We start from the raw sequence: 16,765 nt of genomic DNA on the forward strand, positions 1-16,765 counted from the left end.
TAGACTAGACTATAGACTAGACTATAGACTAGACTATAGACTAGACTATAGACTAGACTATAGACTAGACTATAGACTACACTACAGACTAGACTATAGACTACACTAAAGACTAGACTATAGACTAGACTAAAGACTAGACTATAGATTAGACTATAGACTAGACTATAGACTACACTATAGATTACACTATAGACTAGACAATAGACTACACTATAGACTACACTATAAACTAGACTTTAGACTAGGCTACAAAGTAGATTACAGACTACATTATAGTCTAGACTGTAGACTAGAATAGACTACCGACTAGACTACACTTTAAGATAAAGTTTAATAAAACTGCCTTTTTCTATGCAATGTATCACATTCTCAAATTCTGTAAAGATCGGTCAATTCGAAATTCGCCAAAGTGAAATATTACTTAGATACTTGTTCCATAATTGAACTTTGATATTTACCAAAACGCCTATTTACACTCACCACAACTATGTAGAATCCGATAATACTTAAAGACATCGACCTTTAAGCTATATTTACATACATATCTAGTTGTTGTTATTGTTTAAACAATAACTGTTGTTGTTGCAGTTAAATATTGTATTAACATTTCCCAGGAGATAATAAAAGTGTACTAAATAAACAAGTTATGGTTTACTTTTTTAAAAATATTCATTCTTTTTGATATTATTTGTTAAAGATATTATCAATAAACTGTTAAATTAACAAAAAATAAATATGACTAGTCATACAATTTTGTTTAGAAAAAAAAAACATAAACATAGATAAATAAAATTTTAATTTGAAATTTCCAATGATTACTAATACTCCAAAAAAGAAATTATTGATGGAATTTATTTTATTATTTCATCAGCTATTTTTAACAAGATTTAACATTTTTTTTAAAATACTTTCCCTTTTAGTTTAGAAGTTAAAGAAATAGGTAAATAAACTTATTCCTTTTAGTAATTTTTTTTTTTGAAATTTGTTAAGAAGAATTTAAGATTTAATTAAATATGAATTCGTATTTAAATTTTTGAAAACAATTTAAACATTATTAATTATTTGGCTTTAATATTTTCTGCTTTTAAAAAAAATTTAACCGCCTTTTTAACTGGTTTCTTTTTTTGTTGATGTTGTTGTTTTTTTTTTTTTTTTTTGTTTTTGCCCAAAGGCATGTGATATTCATAATGCATTAAGTGGTTTACTCGTGTTATTTGAAATTATTCAACAATCCATGAAATACGTAGATTTTTTTGTATTATGTACAAGTTTATAAGTATTTTAAAAAATCGTGCAAGGCTTTTTTATATAATTAGCAAAAAAAAAATAATTAAAACTTGAATTATATAAAAAAACTATAATATTTAGGTATAATTATAGAAGTCCAAAGATATAGTGTTTTTTTTAGAAAGCTTGAAATGAAAACATGTGATTGATGGGGTTTGTCCTTAACCTCAACTCAATGCGTAGTGTTTTTGTTAAATTATTTATAAATTGAGTTTTTTTTTAAGTATAAATAACTTTTTGAATATTTTTTATTTACAACTTAAAAGGTTTTATTGTTATAGATTTAAGTTCCATTATTACAACTTATCAATAACTAAAGTTAGTATGAAGTCGAAGTGCTTTATCTAACGGTGGTACTTTTTCAACCACTGGGTGAGTAAAAAGTAAACAACTCACCACTGTCCTTTTGTGTATCTTACACGCAGGTCGCAATTTTTGTACATGTATTGGGCCGGTCCATGTACAAGCACTTTGCTGAAGTACTCGAGCTAACTAATCTCTTGCCATAGTAATCACGTTGGGGAAAGACAGGTGTCATGAGTAAGCTCTATCAACCCCGACATAATGTCGCCCAACCACACTACTGTGAATCTGTTGTTTCCACACCAGCACCTAGAGGGGACGTAATTGGTAGTCCGAAACACGGATCATATTAATTGGCAAAACAAAGACCCACTGTGATAAGTTGAGCATACACTCAACCATGTAAATCGAAGAGAGGGCAGTGACGACCTTGCATTACGTCCATCCTTCCCTTCTTATTAAATCAAACATTCTAAAACATCACTCCGCCAACTCCATCAGTCAAATCCATCAGTTATCCATACTCTCTATAGAATGCAAGTAGTTATCAGAAAACTCCGCCTCATTTCATTATTAGCTTAAATCCAACATTTTATTAATTCACAGTCATGCTCTGTAATTCGTACTGCTCCAGCATCTAGGAAAGATAGATGAAAATCATATTCACCGTCTATCAGTCTTTTAACCAAGTAACCCTCTTCCCGCGATTTGGGCTTTAACCACAGCCTCTACGTGGATCCCGAAGGAACCTCAACTGGCCACCCGTAGTACCAGATTATGTGGTGCTCTGGTTTGACCTCTTTTCAATTTATGCAAGGATTAGGCCAGGCAGTAAATTGTAACCACCAATTTATAGTCCCGGATGATTAATCATATTTTTATGATTAACGGTAACGATTTACTCAAGAGTTTACTTTTTAATGTTTACTACCTATAGTCCTGCAAAAATTGCAACTACTCCGCACATGCGTGTAAGGAATACTCATCAAAGAACTATAACAGGTTCAAAGCTAAAGCAAATATATGGATATATAATACTATATTTGACATTGTGATGTTCTATTAAGTATATTATTATGTATATTAGAGTAATTTCTAAACAATTACCTTGCTAATGTTATGAGAGTACATGACATAATACAAAAGTTATGTATGGACCATATTGTTATTAAAAAAATAAACATGATACATGTCTGCATTACATAGGACAACTAAACGGCTCATTTACTGCAATAATATGTACAAAAAAGTAATTAAGGGATTATCCAAATGGATCATCTACTCTAATAACTTTCGCAGGAATTATCCCACCTATATACTTGTCCAGTAATGCCTTAAAAATAACTATATACGTAAGTACTTTTTAGTCTTGACATTTTTGGAAGCGTTTATAGTAAGTGCTTATGTAACTCCCTACTTGTAAGCGCACTTGAATCCAGTGTCATCATTGTGTTAAAAACATGACTTAAAAGTCTATTGTGTTCATGGTTTGAACTTGTTTATAAGTCAATGGACTAGTCTTTTGACTGGTCTAGGTACTAGTGTATGTACTAGAAGACTCTTAACTAGCCTATACATTAGTACTTATATCAACAAGTCTACTCTGATTACTATATTCTCTAGCTTATTGACTTGTCTATCAAGTGGTTAGTCTTTGGATTAGTTAGACTGATATATGGACTATAGACATGTTATTGCCTATTTTAAGAGCACTTCCTTGAGTTGGAATTCAAATGCCAATTAATAATCAGATTAGTTAATCTAAAAATAAATTTAATCTGATGTTAAACCGTTTTAGCGTTTTTAAGTGCAAGATTACACTTCACAGTGTTGCCATACAAAACAACAGAAAATGTCACTGTTTGTTATCAAAACAATGCATGTTTTATTAAAAAAGAAGAAGACATTTGTAAATAGAATATAAAAATTAATAAAAACTCAAATTTTTTCGTTGTCAAAAAGTACAATATTACTGTATTGTCCAAACCTGACTATTACCATTTTATGACACTTAAACTCAGTACTTTCCTTGTAAATATTACCTTATGATGCAATAAATTTTGAAAAATAAACAAAAATAACAAATCAATTTATAAAAAAATAATAACACTTTAGTAGATGTGATTATTTGTTTGGTTCGTCATTGATTAGATTGTCACGTGAAATTTTAAATTTCTTATAAGTTTAATCTATTAAATTATATAAAAATGTATACTTGTAGATACGCATGCAGCTGTATCATTATTATTTGACTTATTGAAGACTTGTTTTTTTTATAAAATTTTTTGTTAACTTAACTTAAAAAAAAGAGTTCAACAACTTAAATAAATAAATATGAAATCTTAATTTCTTATCGTTGTTATTATCGTCATCTGTATATATTTCTGTACTTCTTTTGATAAGATGGCTGGCTGTCAAATGAAAATAAAAAATAAAAATTCAACAATTTTTATAAGTTTGTTAACAACCATAATCTGTCGTTAGCTGTCTATATCTTGCGTTCTAAATTGTTACTAAGTTCTAGTCATAAACTACTATTATAAAGTTTTATAAGTTTTTGAAACATATTTAGAAGTGAAAAAAAACACACACACATGTTAGTTACTAACTTTACTATTTAGAAAATAAAAACATTAGAAATTAGAAGGTTTTATTGATATAATTTATATTCTCAGATTATAGTATTTAAAAACATTATACAAAGCACGAGTACAAGTATCGTGCAATTATTAACAGAATGACGGACAATTTCTCAAATATACATATGAAGAGTTTTAACTGCAGTTAGTTGTTGATTATTAAGAATAATAAACTCATTATTTTGCTTTATAAATCTAACAATATTTTATGTATGATAAGATATCAAAAATATTTAATACAAATTTGTTTTTTTTTTGCTTCCTATACTCAAGAGTATTTAGATTAAAATTAACCATTGATTAAATCAATGTTATTTTTATCTGATTGTATATAGTATAGTCCATCCATGTATGAATAGTTGTAAATTCTTTCATTGCTAGTAGCAGTAGCAATAATAAAAACAAATTTCAAAATTTCACTTAACTACAAGTACATATTATAATCTTGTTTATATTTATTTATTTTAGTTTCAGTTTTTTTTTTTTTTGTATTTTGGTGTCAGAACTGAATTTTAAAAGAAAGTCCCAGAACCAAATAATCAATATACAAACATACATACTATATAATATAATAGTGGGCAGATTTATTGCTTTTTTTTTTCTTCTTATTGTCTTGAATTTCTGCATGTGCAGTAAATATTATATATTAATCGATAACGCGTTTCTTTTTTTTTCTTAAAGGAAATGAAAGGTTGCGTTGAACTGAATTTAAAATTTGTGTGTTCAATGCCCTCGTTTTTTTTCAATTCGAAAGTAACGTACTTCATATTATATTTTTAATTATTATTGTTGTTGCTGTTGTTGTATTTGTTGACAACAAATCAATATACCTAACACAACACATGTTTGTATGATCATATTTAAATAAATCAAATGACTAAAATTGAAAAAAATCCCAGTTTAGTTTAATAATAATAAATAAAAAAGAAATATGTAATTAATTAAGCCAAAAAGTTTGTGTTGTTGATTATTATTGCAAATCTCCAAATTATTTACTTTTATATTTATGCATAATAAATACAACTTGTAGGAGGTACTAATAAAATTAATAACAAATACATATTTGTTAATAAATACAGTTCGTGGCAAAAAAATAATCATAATAATAAGAATTTTCTGGATATAAGGGAAAACGTCAGTTTTACGTTAATTTTGGAATACTGATTTGAATAAACTGAAACTAACAGGAATGGAAAATACTGCAGTATTTTGCTGTTAACTTTTTAACATTGAAAAATATAAAATATTAGAAACTAGGTAAAGACAAACTTTAGGTTAAGGATTAGGGATTAAATTAAAATGAACTCAATTATTTAATTTTGTTTGCTAGTTTAAGCGCCTAAGGGAAATGCAAAAGTCTAAACAGCTGATGCATAGAAATTAATACAATTTTTACTAAAATATACATTAAAATTATTGATTTATCGATTAGTATAAAATATAGCGACTTCACAATATATTTTTTTTGTTTTAAATTTAAGTTTTCATTAATTTTCTTATTACATTAACAATTGTCTTCTTCTTTTTATATAACATGCATTGTTTTGATAATAAACATTGACGTTTTATGTTGTTTTGTATGGCAACACTGCGTGTTGGAGTGAGAAAATCTGGCATCATTGTTTCTACTTTTTATAATGCACTTTTTGTGCAACTCTTATTGTAACTTTTTACATTCCTTTTATTGGTATCTTCTACTTCCTTTTTTTGAACTCTTACTTAAATAAAACTTGTGCTTCATATCTATAAACATATTGTTCCGAAATCAGTGTTTTAATTCAGCATCCCAACACTGCGAAATTTAATCTTGTACTCGAAAATTGATTAAATTGATTTTGATATTAATCCCCTTTAATGATTAATATCAGAATCAATTTAATTTTAGATTAACTAATCTGATTATTAATTGACATTTGATTGCCAACTCAAAAACCCGCTCTTTAAGAACTAAGCCATAGACTAGTCAACCAGTTAACTGAAGAATATTTTATATAGAACAATTAAAATTATGATCTGTACACTAGTCGTAGCATTAGTGTTTAAATTAGTCTATAGACTAAGCAATAGAGTCTATGACTAAAGGCTAGTCCATAGACTGGTCTATACACTAGTCTACAAACTAGGCAATAAACTTGTTAATAGATTAGTCAATAGAAAAGTCAATATACTAGTCAATAGTCTAGTCAATAGCCTAGTCAATAGCCTAATCAATAGACTAGTCAATAAACTATTCAATAGTCTGAATACTAGTCAATATATTAGTCTACGGATAAGTGAGCCCATAGACTAGTTATAAACTATCCTTTAGACTAGACTAATTTAAGGATTATTTCCTAGATAAGTATATCAAATAGTCATACAGTAGACGACTGATTCATGGACAAGATAAAATACTAGCTTATAGACTAAACAGCAGACTAATCAAACAGACTAGTGCATTGACTAGGTTCTAGGCTAGTACATAGACTAGTTTTTAGACTAGGTTTTAAACTAGCCCATAGACCAGACTTAATACTAACCCAAAAACTATTCCATACTATTCCAAGACTAGTATTTTGTCTTGTTCAAAGACTATTCCAAGTCACAAGTCAAAAGACTAATCCAAAAACTAAAACATAAATTAGTCAATAGGCCAGTTCATAACTTAGGCAACAAATTAGGTCATGTACTAGTCAAAAGATTATCCTAAATATTAGAACACTGACACCTTAATAGATTTGTCAATAGAATTAATTTAAAAATGTTCTCTTTGAGAAAAGGAATCACTTTAAAAGTTAGTTTTTATTAAAATTCTGTTATTTTTTTCGCAGTCGAAGTTAGAAACACACTCCCCTGAATTGGAAAAACGTTTAAATTAAAATTTATTTATTAAGTGTTCCTTTTATTTTAGAACAAACGAAAACTTTAACTTTGATTTTCCACTGTTAAAATACCAACTTAATCTAATTTAGCAACACTGCGATACTCCCTCCATATTAAATTGACACATTTACACAAACAAAAACAATTATAACAAAATGTAAACAATGCACTCACTCACTTACCTTTCTATTATGTATAAATGTTTGTACATATGTGTGTTTGATAGATTTACGTGCGACTACAACAAACATGCAAAACAAACATGGCTGTAAAATATAATGACGACATTTTCATTCATAATTTTATTTCATTCACAAAATAGATAAACAAAAACCATTTTTTGTATACTTTTAACATGGCGCTTTAAATAATTAGACAAAAATGTGTTATTGAGACACAGGATAAAAACCAAACTTTAAATAACTTCAGATACAAACAAAAGCAAAACCTTGACTTTTCAATGAAACATTTGTACACTCTTTTTCAATTTACTTTATCTTTTTTTGTATTGTTATTAACTAATTAATTTTATACAACAAACAAAACATTTAAACAATATTTAACAATAGTACAAACATTGTTTGGTTATATTGAAAACAATTATCACTTAAAAATTAAATTACACGTTAATTTTCGCCGGCGTTAGCGAAACAATACAAATTGAAACTAAATAAATGGTAGTGTTAAACTAAAATAGAGTTGCCATTATTCAGTTATATATAGAAATATACTGTATAAGGAAATGGGTTTATGATGGGGGCGGTGTTTGGTTTTAATACCGAATTTGTAAAAATGTTTACACTCAAAGATTGACTGTGTTAAAACAGATTTTATATGGGGAACAAAATTTTAATTGAACATATAAGTTTATCATGAATAAAAGACTATTTTAACATTAAAAAACAAAAAAGTTTTTTTTTTTTTAAATTGTTAATAATTTCTTTATTTTTATGATTTTTTGTTTAATTTTAAAAGCAAATAGATAAAAAAAATTGTTTTTTAAGATTTTGTCTCTTACAATTCAATCATATTTTTTAAATAGGTTAAAATCAAATAATATAAATTAATTTTCCTTTTGTTCTTTTTTTAAAAAAAATATTTAAGATTTATTATTTTGTACAGTAATAAAAATAGGCAAGGACAATTCGTTTTAATTTTAAAACAAAAAAAGGTGAAAAACTTTTGGTTTCAAATGAAATTATTGTCTAAAGGCCACCATCATCTTATATGGAAATAAAAAATTTTACTTTTTGTATATATTTATAAATAAAATACATATATAAGTAATTCCTTTGTCAAATATATATATTTTTTGTGATAAAAATACAAAGATCATTAATATTTTTTGCAGTAAATATGTTATAATGAACATTTGGTTAAATTGTTCATATGGACATTAAAACACCTTGAAATGAATATTTGAAAATTTGATTTTTTTTTAACAAATTGAAACTTTGAGATATATTAATTTAATACATATATATAGTTCAAGAACGAATGCCAACAAAATCTTTTTAACAACAACCTTTTAGAGCACATTCTTTTGGATATTATTTTGATTCTAAAGAACTTCTAAAGTTTTTTCTAAAAATTAGTTTTTTTTCTTTTTTTAACAGTACTGAACAAAAAAACCCTTAGAGCGGATTTTTGATTAGTTAATGCAAGAATAAATTGATTCTGATGTTAAAACCCTTTGACCTGGTTCTCACTTTTTTGGGAAACTTTTGATTTTTGTGTGTAAGAGAAAGAGAAAGAAATATCAACCATTTCTTTCTCTCACACACAAAATCAAAAGTTTCTCAACAAAAGTTTACCAGTGTAAACTAGGTCTTTGATGTTTTTGAGTACAAGATTAAACTTCGCAGTGTTGCCATACAAAACAACAGAAAACGTCACTGTTTGTTATCAAAACAATGCATGTTTAAAAAGAAGAAGACAATTGCAAATGTTATATGAAAATGAATGAAAAATTAAATTTAAAACAAAAAATATATATAGTATTTTATACTAATCGATAAATCAGACATTTTAATGTTTATTTTAATAAAAATTGTATAAATTTTTTGACGTCAGCTGTTTATACTTTTGCACTTCTTGCTCAAGTTTAAACCATCACCATTGGGCGCTTAAACTAGCAAACAAAATTAGCTGAATGAGTATTCAAAAATAACTTTCGAAGATTAATTTTGATTTAATCCCTAATCCTTTATCTAAAGATTGGCCCTAAGAAACTACATTTTCTATAACTGTATATAAGTTGGAATCAAGTATTTCAGGACCCATATAATAAAAAATTTCATTATTAATAGATTCTTCCTGAATATGATATTAAAAATCTCATTAACAATTGAGAATTAGGAAATATGTGATGAAATTATTGATTATATAATAGGTTCTTTTAACGTCTAATGACTGAATAATGATTTAAAAGAAGCAGTTCTGAACTGCTGACATTCTATTAAAGATCTGATACCAAACCCGTTCTATTGAAATAAAATTAAATGTATAATAACAGCAGAAAAAGTACTGGCTACAAGCAGCCATTCTAGAACTAGTTGCAGAACTCTATATATGTATATATATTTAAACACGATTTCTCAGTGTATTTTCTTTTAAATATCTTATTAATGAATAATTAAATTTACAATCTGTCTACACAATATAATTAATATGCCCATCACATACTTAATAAATACGATTCATAAGTGGAATATTTAATATAATCAAAAAAACATATGTATGCATAAATATGCACATATGTGGAGGCAAACATACATACATATATACATATGTTTATACATCCCATACATATTATGTTTATGTATGGCCAATAAAAAAAAATAACAACAAAAAACAACAACTATTATCAATATCCAAAAATAACTTGGAAACAATCATAACAGCAATTATGTATAGGGCTTCCTTTCGTCACAATTTAGTATTGACTTTTCAAGCTCAATTCTTTTGGTTTTTTTCTTAATATTCTTATTGTTCATATTTGCTACTTTAAGCCCATTTTGCTAACAAAACATAACAAAAACAATAATGCCACAACAAGTACATCAATGTCACTAAAAGGGGCAGAAACCAAAATACATATTTAAAATCTATAATTCTAGCAATCTCTTAACTGCCTACGATTTCTTTAAAACATTACACCTCTTCATTATCCTTCTTAAACCAGTGATTCCCAAACTTTTTTATATAAATCTCAAAGACAACAAACTTCTCTTTAACTGTTTTAAAACAATATTTTTTTAATCATATCTTCTCTTCTTTCTCCTCTTTTCCAGAATAAATGGCCACAACAAATCAAAATCATCGAAAACCGACCAATGATGAAGCGGCTGCTTCTGAATCTTTGGTTAACAAAGTTATAAATGAATCAGATGAAGTCGAAGAGGTCGATAAATCAACAGCTGCCGTTGTCATACCACCCGACAGTGGTTGGGCTTGGGTGGTTATGGTAGCTTCCTTCCTTTGCTGTACAGTCATTGATGGTATTGTCTTCTGTTCCGGTCTCATTCAGTCTAGCCTTATCGAAGAGTTTCAAGTGTCCAAAGGTTATGTGGCGTTTGTATCTTCATTGCTCAGTGGTTGCTACTTAATGGCTGGTCCATTTGTAAGTGCTTTGGCCAATCGTTTTGGTTTCCGGCCAGTAACTATTGCTGGTGCTCTTTTTGCAGCTGTCTGCTTTATTGTTTCCAGTTATGCCACCAGCGTGGAAATGCTCTTCATAACCTACGGTATTTTGGGCGGCATTGGCTTTTGTATGGTTTATATTCCCGCAGTGGTCATTATTGGTTTCTATTTTGAAAAATGGAGAGCTTTAGCCACCGGTTTGGCTATGTGCGGTTCAGGTGTGGGTACTTTCGTATTCGCTCCCTTGACCAACTACATGTTGAGCCAATTTAGCTGGCGCCAAACTATGATGTATCAAGGTTTCATTATTATTGCTTGTGCCGTCTTTGGCTTGGCTTTCAGACCCATCCAACCTCTTACTTTGGCCGTAGTCGAAGAGGAAGATGAAAAGAGAAAATTAAATGGTCATGGCAATGCTGTTGCTCCTAAACCACAATTTGCCACCACTGCCTTTAGCAAGCCTTTACCTGAGGGACGTTTTGCCTATTCTATGCCCAACTCTGCCCATAACACTTATGTGGGTGCTTCACCTAAACATCACTATCCAACAGCTGCTGAGGTCTTTAAAGGTGTCAATATGGAACGCCGACTATCGGGCCAAAGCAAGGGTACTGAATTAAAGAACTTACGTAAATCTCAACCAACCACACCCAATGGTGATACTCAACAAATGACCTTCAATCTCAACAAGGAACTGACCACAGTCGGTGAAAATGAAGAAGAAACCGAAAATGAAAACTTGTTGGAAACTGAGGCCAAGCCCACCATTGTACAAGGCCGTCGTCACACTGTTTCCGGCAGACGTCCACCAAATATTGGCAGTCGCAGCAATGTTGGCTCTCAAGATGCCGTCAATACCAGCGTCACCAGACCTATGTATCGTGATGATATTTTCTTTACCGGTTCCCTTACACGCATACCCCAATACCAATCCCAATCCTCATTGGCCTATCACATGTCCGTCACTCGCCTACCCACCAAAACCGAAGAATTGGAAGCTCGTTCTAAGGGCTGTCACTTGTGTCCCGAAGCTGTACGCCGTACTTTATCCACTATGTTGGATGTAACTCTCTTGAAATCACCCTCCTTCATGTTATTGGCTTTCTCCGGTTTCTTGACAATGATGGGTTTCTTTGTACCCTTCACATTCTTGGTGCCTAGAGCTGAATTGGCTGGCATGGATACCAGTTCGGCTTTGGGTGTTGTGTCCGGTATTGGTTTGATCAATACTATTGCTAGGATATTGTGTGGTTTCGTCTCATCCTTCCCCAGTGTTAAGCCTTTGTGGCTAAATAATATTGCCATTACCGCTGGTGGTGTTGCCACAATTTTCAGTGGTGTCGTCATTACCAGTGCCAGTCAGTGGACTTTTGCTGTTTTGTTCGGTTTGTGTATTGCCTGCTTCTCGGCTTTGAGATCCCTCATCGCCGTCGAAATGATTGGTTTGGAGAAATTAACAAATGCTTATGGTTTCCTGATGTTGTTCCAGGGTGTAGCTGCTACCGTTGGCAGTCCTATTGCCGGTAAGTTGGTTAAAATACATTTTGTAGAATAATTGTGTAAAGATAATGAAAATTTTATAGAAATCGGGAAGGACTAATAAATAGGTTAAGTTGAAATGATTTTGTGATAAAAATTAAAGTGATATCGTTTATGTTTGATTAGAATTTTTGCCTTCGGGACTAGTTTTAGGGAAATGCTATTAAGTCGTAACACGAACGGATCTAAGGTACTTTTATCCATCAATGATTTTGATTAGAAATTGTCATCTTTGGAACTAGTTCTTGGGAATCTTTAAAGAACAAATAGCATTTAAAAAGTTTCTTTTTTGAGGTTGGGTTATATTACCTTGAATAAGGTTTAAGATATGACAGAAATTAAACATTTATTTTTAAGTAGGCAGACAGGACTTTTAGATGTCATAAAATATTTGATCAATAAAGGTCTCTTCTCGCTGTATTACGACACATACATATATAGCGCACGATATCTCGGATTTAGTAAAGTATACTGTGGCCTCTGGCTTAAAGCGTTGTTGGCTTGTGTAATTCATTTGAAGGAAGAGATATTAGTCTTCTTTTCACAAGTAAGCTGAAGAAAATTTTTTAACCCCTTAAGCCGCCTTCACACGAGCATACACGTTATATAATCTATCAAAATTTTGTGTAGAAAAGTACGGATGGGATCGTCTAAACGCAAAATGTAATGAAACCATCACACATTGAGAAAAAATAAGGTTGAAACATATTACGGTCATATGGCTCTCTTCATTTTTTGAAATGATTCAAAAAACAAGAAGGTCGCGTTAGATCAGGGATGTATTTTTATGTAAACACATACAAAAAAGTAAAACAGCTGTTTTCATCTTACTTTTTTATTGAAAACACAAAAAATATAAATCATACGGCTTTTATTGTCTTTTTTATTATATGGATGGAATTTCATTTTACTTTTTCATTAAACTTTTTGTGTACGTAAAGTGGGATCGTGTGTATATACGACTTTTATTTAGGGTTCTATAAATCGACTTTCGAATAATAGAACAATCTACTTTTTGTTGAAAAAAGTCGAAAAGTCAAAGTCGACTATTTTGTTCCAAAAAAGTCGATAACTCGACTATTGTCAATGGAGAAGGTCGAAAAGTCGACTTTGTAAATGAAAATCGAAAAAGTCGAAAAGTTAAAAAAAAAGTCAAAAATAGTCTAAAATTTAAAAAAAAGTGGAAAAAGAGTAAAAAAAATCTAAAATAGTCGGAAAAAGTAAAAAAAGTAGTCGAAAATAGTCAAAAAGTCGAAATGTCGAAAAAAGGTGAAAAGTCGGCAAAAATTCGAAAAAAGTCGGAAAAAGTCAAAAGGTCGACTATTTATATAATACTAAAAGTCAAAAATTCGACTTTGTATAAAATGACAAAAGTCGAAAATTCGACTTTGCATAAAATGATAAAAGTCGAAAATTCGACTTTGCATAAAATGACAAAAGTTGACTTTTAACTAAATACAAAAAGTCGAAAAGTCGACTTTTCGTTTCAACCATAGAACTCTAATATTTATTCTCTTTTTTTGTTATACGGTTGGAATTTCATTAGATTTTGCGCACTTGAAATGTGATCGTGTTAAGGGCCTTTTAGAAAACTGTAATGTTTTGACATAACCATTAATATCACTTTTTATATATTTTTTCCTTTTACAGGTGTTTTGTTTGATATGACTGGCAGCTATGATATTTCCTTCTATTTTGCTGGTGGCCTTATCTTGGTTTCAGCCTTCTTGTGTTATCCTCTAACCTGGGTGTCCAACTGGGAGAAGAAGAAAAATGAAGAAAAGGCAGCACAATCATTACCTCATGCCTAAATATACAATAAATAACATAATAACTGAATTCCTAGACTTAAAACATAATAATAAAACAAACTGAAACATAACATAAAGAAAAACAAAACAAATTAAAGAAAAACAAACAAAAGAGTTTACTATTTAATAACATTTAATTTAATTAATTCAATGAAAACTGTAATAGAGCAAAGTAACTACTTTTCTCATAATAATTTTGAGTTTAAAACAGTTAAATAATCAAAATTTTCAAAAAAACATACTTTTTGATTTTTCCTTTTTTTTAGTTATTTCTATTTAAATTTTTTATTATTTTTTTTTGGTTACCATTACATATTAATAGTTTACTTTGTTTTACAGTTACAACCCAAATAATAATGAAATACCATTTTTGCCTTAAGTTAATATTAAAGTAAAAAAAAGAATACTAAACAAAAACAGAATTTGAAAAGATTTTGTAATATTTTCAAAACTTTAAATATAATAATAGTTAGTTTAAAAACTTGCCTAATAATATTGATGTTTTATAAAGAGAAGACGAAAGAAAAAAAAGGTGATCAAATAAGACTGATACAACAGGTTTTATGATTTTTTAGTGCAGATATTTTTTTTTAAATATTTTTAACAAAAAAAAAATTAATTAAATAATAAAACATTTATAAAATGTAATTTATAACGAAAAATAAAATAAATACTAAAAAATACTTTAAGACTCCTTTTAAATATTTAAATTAAAAAAACAAAATAGAAGTCATATATTACATCACCTATAAATACAACTTTTTAAAGAACTTTTTATATTTTATATGTATATAATTTTATAAGAAGTCTTATTAGTATACTATTTGATCCCTTTTTACAAATGAAAACTAAATTTATTTAAGTAACTGAAATTAAAAAAACAAAGTTATTTTTTTAGACTAGCTGTTGATCAGCATTTAGAATAAAATTTTAACTAGAAGAAATCAATAAAAAAATCAATAAAATAAATTAAAAAGTCGGTTTATATCGATTATTTAATAATCTACAGCACTTGGGAATTTATTAATTTTAGAAGAATTTATTAATTTTAGTAATCATGCCTCGCAAAATTTTCTATATCTTTTCATCTTTTATAATCACAGTGCAATAAATAAAAATTAAATACACAAAATTTGTTAAATATCTTTTTAGGAAATAAAGCGTTTTTTCTTTTAAAAGGCACTTCACACGATTACACTTTACATACGTAAAGTCTAATGAAAAAGTAAAATTAAATTCCATCCGTATAAGACCTGGTTTACACTGGAAAACTTTTGACCTGGTTCACACCAGGAAACTTTTGATTTTTGTGTGTGAGAGAAAGTAATATCAAACATCTTTTTCTCTCACACACAAAATCAGAAGTTTCTCAACAAAAGTTTCCCAGGGTGAATCAGGTCTTTGTTGAGAAACTTTTGATTTTGAGTGTGAGAGAAAGGGATGGTTGATATTTTATTCTCTCATATACAAAAATCAAAAGTTTTCCAGTGTGAACCAGGTCTAACAAAAAAGAGAATAAAAGTCGTAGGATTTAAATTTTTTGTGTTTACATGATTGCTATAAAACAATAACAAAGTAAGATGGAAACAGCTGTTTCACTTTTTTTGTATGTGTTGGCATAAAAATACATCCCTGATCTAATGCCACATGCTTGTCGAAAGAGCCATACGACTGTCAAATTTTCCATCCGTATTCTCTGTCAATGTTTAATGATTTCATTACATATTGTGTTTAGAAATTCCCATCCGTACTTTTCTTCACAAAATTTTGACAGATCATATTACTTGTGTAACCGTGTAAAGGAGGCTTAAGCTGTGATGCGATATCATATCGTAAACTTAATAAAGTTAAGATAAAGTTTATTAGATTTTTAATGAGGTTTACTGACAAATCAAAAGACTTAATGTAACTTCACACGATCACACTTTACGTAAGTAAAGTCCAATGAAAAAGTAGACTGAAAGTCCAATGGATAAGTAAACTGAAATTCTATCCGTATAACAAAAAAAATTAAAGTCGTATAAATTGTATTTTTTGTGATTACATAATTGGTATAAAACGATAATAAAGTAAGATGAAAACAGCTGTTTCATTTCTTTTGTTTTTTGAACTTGCGACTGTCAGATTTTTCCTCCATATTTTGATCGTGTGAATGCGTCTTAATTCGAATGAACTGTTGAAGTTGTCTGATTATAAAAATTAGACTTCTAAAAATGTCAAATATTTGTATCTTAGATCTGGTTCACACTAGGACACTTTTGTTGAGAAACTTTTTCTTATTTCTCTTTTGAAGTTTTCTTATGTCCATACATAGAAACTTTTGTTTCAGAAACTATGTGTTAATTGCATTGATTTGTTGTTGTACGAATGATAACTTACATAACTACAGTTTTGACTGATAACTACAGTTTTGATATTATTAACTTTATCCAATGTTAAAACAAAAAGTCGATTTTTGAACTTTTTTAAAAATTTCGAAAGTTGTCTTTTAACTTTAAAATTGTAGAATTTTCGAAATTATTTCTATTTCAAAATAGACTATTTGAATAAATGTAGATTATGAAAAGTCTAGCTTTCGTTATTTTTCTGCAACTAAGAAAAACTTTTTCATTATTTTACAATTTTGAAATTTCGAAATTTTAACTTTATCTAACAAAGAAGAAAAAGTTTTCATTTGGA

General features: G+C 28.8%; 1 protein-coding gene across 1 annotated transcript in view; it reads left to right on the forward strand.

Moving 5' to 3' along the window:
* LOC111685682 (monocarboxylate transporter 12) overlaps positions 1–14,193 on the forward strand; it is a 30,490-nt gene extending 16,297 nt beyond the window's left edge. The window contains exons 3-4 of the mRNA XM_023447947.2: positions 10,388–12,259; positions 13,926–14,193. Coding sequence (XP_023303715.2) covers positions 10,393–12,259; positions 13,926–14,086 — 2,028 coding nt within the window. The 5' untranslated portion in view covers positions 10,388–10,392 and the 3' untranslated portion in view covers positions 14,087–14,193. The remainder of the gene's footprint in view (positions 1–10,387; positions 12,260–13,925) is intronic.
* Positions 14,194–16,765: the final 2,572 nt, after the last annotated feature.

This window comes from Lucilia cuprina, chromosome 6, assembly GCF_022045245.1.
Source record: "Lucilia cuprina isolate Lc7/37 chromosome 6, ASM2204524v1, whole genome shotgun sequence".
NCBI classification, from domain to species: Eukaryota; Metazoa; Arthropoda; class Insecta; order Diptera; family Calliphoridae; genus Lucilia; species Lucilia cuprina.